This window comes from Triplophysa dalaica, chromosome 3 (genome assembly GCF_015846415.1).
Source record: "Triplophysa dalaica isolate WHDGS20190420 chromosome 3, ASM1584641v1, whole genome shotgun sequence".
Taxonomy (NCBI): domain Eukaryota; kingdom Metazoa; phylum Chordata; class Actinopteri; order Cypriniformes; family Nemacheilidae; genus Triplophysa; species Triplophysa dalaica.
This window is the reverse complement of record NC_079544.1, coordinates 6,354,750-6,361,764: the sequence shown is the minus strand read 5'-3', so window position 1 is coordinate 6,361,764 and position 7,015 is coordinate 6,354,750. Positions and strand designations below refer to the sequence as shown.

Genomic DNA, 7,015 nt, shown 5'->3' with positions numbered 1-7,015 from the left:
GTTTTGAACATTTTGCACAACTTTCCGGTTATCAACTAAAATGGGACAGAAAACGGAACCGGACAAAAATAAACGAGGGAAGATTTGATGTTATTTTCTTAGCTAGAACAATGAACGTGTGTATGAACAGTATGTTTCTTGTTGAAAGTTATATTTTTAAACAGTTGAAAAATACCTCATTTGAGGATATTTTGTTCATCATATTGCAATCATACATTTATGTTAAAAGTAGGGCTGTCGAAAGATTAATCGCGATTAATCGCATCTAGAATAAAAGTTTGTGTTTACATAACATATGTGCTGTGCATATTAATTCTGTTTTTATTAATTACACATGTATTTCCTAAATATGTATACATATTTAGGAAATATTTACATGTATTTATTTATATTTACCATTGAAATTATATATAAATGTGTAGTAACTTTTAGATTTTTCTTATATGTATGTATGTGTATGTGTTAATAAATACAAAATGATTATGCACAGCACACAGATATATACAGTTGAAAGAAAAAGTATGTGAACCCTTTGGGCTTACTTGGATTTCTTCATAAATTGGTCATAAAATGTGTTCTGATCTTCATCTAAGTCACAACAATGGAGAAACACAGTCTGCTTAAACTAATAGCGCACAAACATTATACGTTTTCATGTTTTTATTGAACACAACATGTAAACATTCATAGTGCAGGGTGGAAAAAGTATGTGAAACCCTAGGCTAATGACTTCTCCAAGAGCTAATTGGAGCCAGGAGTCAGCCAACCTGGGGTCCAATCAATGTGATGAGATTGGATGTGTTGATTAAAGCTGGCCTGTCCAATAAAAAACACACACCAGTTTTGAGTTTGCTGTTCTGAAGAAGCGTTGTCTGATGTGAACCATGCCTATTCTGGATGCGATTAATCGCGATTAATCTTTTGGCAGCACTAGTTAAAAGTTATTTCGCTAATACTTTAAACCATTTTTTAACTTTTTAACGGTACACATTTTCTGAGAATGTGTTTTTATTAAATATTGATGAGCTGTCACAAAATGCATTAGTAACTCTAGAAAGTGGCCCATTATTTTTGTACCGCCAATAGGTAAAATGGACTACCTCAAAGAATAGCCCTTATAAATAAAGTTTATTGTATATAATTTAAACAGAGAATTTGGTCAAACGTAGCTAAAAAAGTAAGACAAAAGTACATCATTAAGTACAAGTTAGCTATTCATTGTTAAAATGATTTATTACATCTATGAACGGCACCATATTTGTAGAATTAAATTTCTGAATATATGCTTTTTGTTTATATTAAGAACACTCATTATCAATGCAGATGAAAGAAGATGATTTTATTTAAGCATGACAAAAAACCCTGTACGACAAAATGACATGGAGACTATGCGTTTGAACGTAAGGTCTTTATTTAAACATTTGAACCTTGATAGTGTGGTTTCTTTCTGACTGAACTTACAGTGGATCAAAACACAGACCAGAAAAAAAACAATAAGAGTGGCAAAATACATCCTTCATGTAACATTAGGACTGATTCCAGTTTAACTAAATGTGATGTTGGCCATTTTACGGTTTCCAAGCATCAACTGATATGTTGCAAGGCTCGCAAAAGCAGAATATGAACATCGTTCTGGACAGAGACGTTTGGTCCAACAGTAGGTTCACAATCTTGAAATTGTTTTTAGCATGTTTACGGAGTTCTTTGTGCTAAATACTTGTATGCATCCCTTAGTTGTTATCAATTCACGTAAAACGATCTAAAACAAAGGGAAAAAACAAAACACTTGAATGGAAAAGGTCCATCCCTCTCCATGCTAAAACACTTTAGCCCTATAAATGTCAAATACTATCATCATCAAATATAGTACAGGTGGCATTCATTAATACATATATTTCTTTTGTTAATACAATAATAGTTAAAAAGCAATTGAATGCTGGTCTCCCTGATAGGGTAAAGAGAAAATAAGAGGCAGCGTTAGTTCATTCTGAGTCAAACTGAGTCAGTCACTCACTGCTGAGTTCCCTTGAAGTTAAATTCAAACAGAAATGACCCAAAACAAAACCACGAGAAATCACATTCCACAGTCACTGTAAGCTGAACAAGACAAACTCATCCCAACCAATCTTAAACACATTGTGTTTTTGTACAAAGCCAACAACTTTTGACCAATCAGATCTATGTATGAAGAGTCACATGTGAGCTTAATGATTTATGTATGATAACCAGAGACCATGTCGTATGATGTCATAAAACAAGATTGACATGGACATTTTCCCAGAGCTGAGGCGTCAGTTTTTTCAGATTTGGCATTAGTCAACAGTGGGAGAGGTACATCAGTCCCGTGGATATGACCATACCGGCATTAAGAGACTATGGGTGTAAAGAGGTAACAAGCACTTTTCCTAAAATAAGTCATTGAGGCCTTCAGAATTAAGATGGCTCAGGCCAGTAATTCAAACTTACCGAATGCATATTATGATTGTGTATGTATACGAGATGAGATGCTGAAAACCTTTACATTTTGGTTTTGATCCCTGATCAGCATGCCCCTATGCTGGGAATTTCAACACCGTTATACTAACGTCATTGTATTCTTGCTCTCATCTTTTACTCCTTCCAAAGAGATGATTCTTTTTTTAAACAGTACACTAAAATGTCTAGAGTCACTCTGGCTCCATAAGCAAGCAGGGTTAACATACATTTGCACACTTGTACATTATACATACGTACATAAATACACACTTACATCTGTGCATATATATGTACAAAGACACACTTAAAATGGACATACATAGAATTCTATATGTGTACACATACACAAAGTTACATCGTACATGTTAAGTGCTAGATTCCAAGAATAGCTACTGAAAACCCAGTTTGGCATGCTGGGTTGCCATGGCTACGATAATACTGGTAGGCAGGATAACACGGTTTATGAACAACACATAGTTTACACATTTCACCCTCGTGGATTAAGGGAGCATGGGTTTGATACTTCATGTTTTGTTTGTCTGGAGATTGATTGGATTCAGCAGCTATGTAAAGAGGCAATGCCCACAGTTCAGTGTGAGGCCAGAGAGAGAGCCGAGCTTGTGCCAGTTACAAAGCCTCACACCTGCTGATCCTATGTTGTCAGTCTGACAAAATGTGCACAAAGGACATTGGGAAGGCCCCTTTCCTGTCAGGTTCCCCCTCTATGTGCCCGATCTGTAAAACAGCAAACAAGATTAAACAATGAGGAATCTGAGTACACAAAAAATGCAATTTCCTCTGCTTTTTGTTCGAGAGTTAATATACAGTCACGGAAAAGATTTAAAAATGTACTATTTATAGGTATGTGTTTAGGTCAAATAAAGCAATAAGCCCCGCGAAGCCCCACATTTTATTTGCGTCGTGCCTAACTCCCCCTTAGCTGCTTCGCAGGGCTTGTTGCTTTTATAAAGAGGTTATTCCATATGCGTTGCAAGGTTTCATAAAATAAAGTAAATAAAGTGATATTTATTTATAAATCGACCGTTATAAATCGGGGTATTTTATAACGGCTCGATCTCGGCTCAGCCAATCAGAATCAAGTACCAGAACTAACCATTTATAATGATAATTTTTGTTTCATTCTGTGAACTACCAACAATATTTATCCCAGATTTTGATAAAAAATATTGGTTATATTTGCATTTATTTGCAAAAAATGAAAACTGGAGAAGCAGGTCAAAATAACAGAAAATATTATTTTGTATTTTTTCAGACCTCAAATCCTTTGTTCATTTTCACTTTTAAGCAACGCAACAGTTATATTTCTACAGGTATCTAGGAAAAGTAAAAAATATTTTTTCATGCGATAACCCTGATTTTTATCATGATTTCAATGTGTCTTATCATGATGTCAGTCTTTACAATTGATTTATTTTACATGGGCACCAATAATGCGATTATTTCCAATAATCAGAGTAAGGATTTAATCGCAGTAACATGTTTTCAAGACACGAGTGACTCTCTCTCTCCCGTTTACATGCAGTTTGAATTATTCTGATTATTTGCTTTATACATAGTGCAGAGGCTTAACGCCTTCCTGCGGATGTGTTTCATAGTTATTTGGTACATAATATGCTAATATACATAATATGATGAAAATGTCTCCGCAGCATTTGTGTACGCTGTCATCGTGTTCGCAGTGTTTCTGTATGAAGTTACGGAGACTGCTGAAAACGTACTCATTGCTGTTGGAGGACTTTATGTGGTTCTCCTGAGGTTTAATTTTACTGAAATTCAACAGACACTGGACTGGAATGGGCCCAACACATCGAAAATGTTGATTTGAAAATTTGGAGTGGTCTATTTTTTCCAAGGCCGCACAAAAAATGATCCCAAAATTCAAGAGGTGATAAAAGAACAAATGAAAATAGAATATTTTTTTGTATTTTAAGGAAGAAGGCCTGTTCTCTTATCTGATATATTGTATGTTCATATATTCATAAAGTAAAACCTGATGGCCATAAAAGTTTTCTGAAAATGATTCAAAATGCTGGTGCTGACTGACACCTTTAAAAAAGCTGGTGGGAAAGAGTTAACTAGACAGTAAAAAAACTACACTACCTCATGTCGCTAAAATACTATTTAATATCAACAAGGAGATATTAAGCTGCTACTTTCTATACAGTTATTATGGTGTGCAGTATCATCATTAAATCAATTTTTAATTTGAGAACAATTTCTTCAAAAAACAAACAAAAACTTTATTAAAAAACATTTCAATATTGAAAATTAATATAACCATAAATAAAAATGTATGCAATTACCCAATTTTTTGTAAATATTCACACAACAATCTCAAAATGAAACCGTTCAGATAATAATGTACTGAAATGTGAACCGAATATGTGTCATTTTGACTAATTTTATGATGTAACACAAGGAGGAGTAACTGTTGAGAACATTTTCTATTCCAAAACTCGATAAAATTGGCAAACAGCATGGCAGATTTACTTACCCACCACTCCTGGTCCTCTTCTCCTGTAACAATGATAACCTCTCCCTCTACAAAGGTCAACTCATCATCATTATCCGCTTGACAATCGTAGATGGTTTTCACGCGCCTGGTTTTGTTTTTTGCCTGTTAAGAAAGATTATTGGTTTTGAACATGAACCTGTTAAACTTTTCCTTTCTGAATAACAGACCCTGCCGAGAAAAACACTATACAAATGTGAAGCATTTAATGCTTATAATAGGAAATGTATTTGTTTTAATGGAAACTATAAGTGTCTACGGGTATGTGATGGATTCTATTGGTGGGATGTCATCTGTCAGATTAATCTTATTGTAATAATACCCAAAACACACTACAGAAGTAATTTTGTAATGGTTTTAATAAGAAAATTAGTCAGTCACTCACTACTGTGTTAATTTTCCGTGGCATAGGGACTGGCATCTCCACAGTTCCTGCAGGTGCACCATTCGTATCCTCACAAGCTTGTCTGGGTGACAGCTCCTCCTGTTGGCCGGATGACTGTGCGTCTGTCAGCTGGGGTTTGGGACTCGTTTCCTCCTGCGTCGGTTGCCTCTGTGCGTTCTCAGCTGGAGAAGTCATCGCCGGTTTGGCTGGGAGATCGGAGAGCTGCGGCTTAGGTGGAAGATCCTTAAGCTGGGGTTTCGGGGGTAGATCAGCGAGCTGAGGTTTTGGTGGTAAATCCGACAGTTGTGGTTTCGGGGGAAGATCCGACAACTGCGGTTTAGGTGGGAGGTCCGAGACTTGCGGCTTCTGCGGCACCTCGACCGGCAGCGAGCGCTCGACGGGTTGCGGGATTTTAGGAGGGGGTTCCGTGGGTCTAGTTATCGTATCTGAAGCTCTGACGGGTGGCGTGTCCTGGGCCTGTGAGGGTTTCTGCAGCACATCCGGTCCTGGACTGGTCTTGTCCACTGAAGGGAGATGGATTGTGTCAATCTTTCGTAGTGCCACTGAAAGAGTATTAACATCATGTAAAGGTTAACATAACACAGAATATATTACATAGATTTAAAAAAAAAATGTATTAAAATAATACTTAGATACCTTTTTGAGGTAGTTTGGGCAGAACTCGTGGGCCAAATCCTGCTTTTGTGTTTGCAGATGTAGTGCTAAAATCAAAATGTTAAACCGATTAATGTCCATGTATCAATTACTAATAAAAACACAATACAGAAATATGTTCTAACTGGTTATTGTCTGTAAGTCACACAGAAGATGAATTTAATGTTAGAAATGTGACATAAAATGGTTCTTTGGGGAACTTAAAATGGTTGTTAATTTATTAAAAGTGTAGACTTAAAGGTAAAGTTCACCCAAAAATGTCCTGTCTTCATTTACTTACCCTCAGGTTGTTTTAAATTCTCCTCAGTTTCAAAATTTCTTCTATGTAACGCAAAAGGAGACATTTAGAATAATGTAGGAAACCAAACGGGTCTGGGTCACCATTGACCACCATAGTAGTTTTGTTTCCTACAAGGAAAGTCAATGGTGTCCCAGAACTGTTCGGTTACAAACATTCTTCCAAATATCTTCTTTTGCGTTCAGTGGAACAACAACATGTATATTTCATTTGAATTGAATGAATTTTCATTTTCGGTTGGAACTATCCCTTTAAAAAAGTGAAGTAGCACAATCAGAAAACAAACAGTCAGCAGTTTTTATCTATATGACTGAAAGTCGGTGTGGCTGTGCACCTCTGCTGCTGCTGGATTCCCTCAAACTTATTAGCAGGAGACGTCCGGTTTGCAGCAGAGTGTGTGGTTTCACTTCCTGTGAGGTTCAAAATAAAAGCATGTTAAAAGTGATAATACAGATCTTCCATACAGTTGTGCTTAAAAGTTTACACACCCCTTGCAGAATCTTGAAAAAGCTGAAATATTTCGAAAAAGAAGAGGATTTTTGATACTTAAGCTTTATTTTTTTTCACCAATTTTTTTTCACAACGTTCACACTAAAGAACAATAACAGAATTTCTAAAAATATCCCAGGGCAAAAGTTTACATGCCCCT

At 36.1% G+C, this 7,015-nt stretch overlaps 1 protein-coding gene across 3 annotated transcripts in view; it reads right to left on the bottom strand.

Moving 5' to 3' along the window:
* Positions 1–1,399: 1,399 nt before the first annotated feature.
* asap1a (ArfGAP with SH3 domain, ankyrin repeat and PH domain 1a) overlaps positions 1,400–7,015 on the bottom strand; it is a 42,081-nt gene continuing 36,465 nt past the window's right edge. For all 3 annotated transcript variants that reach the window (XM_056743081.1, XM_056743083.1, XM_056743082.1), the window contains 5 exons: positions 6,701–6,776; positions 6,051–6,115; positions 5,394–5,956; positions 4,991–5,113; positions 1,400–3,210 (listed from right to left, as the gene is read on the bottom strand). In XM_056743081.1, the coding sequence (XP_056599059.1) occupies positions 3,136–3,210; positions 4,991–5,113; positions 5,394–5,956; positions 6,051–6,115; positions 6,701–6,776 (902 nt within the window). In that variant the 3' untranslated portion in view covers positions 1,400–3,135. The remainder of the gene's footprint in view (positions 3,211–4,990; positions 5,114–5,393; positions 5,957–6,050; positions 6,116–6,700; positions 6,777–7,015) is intronic.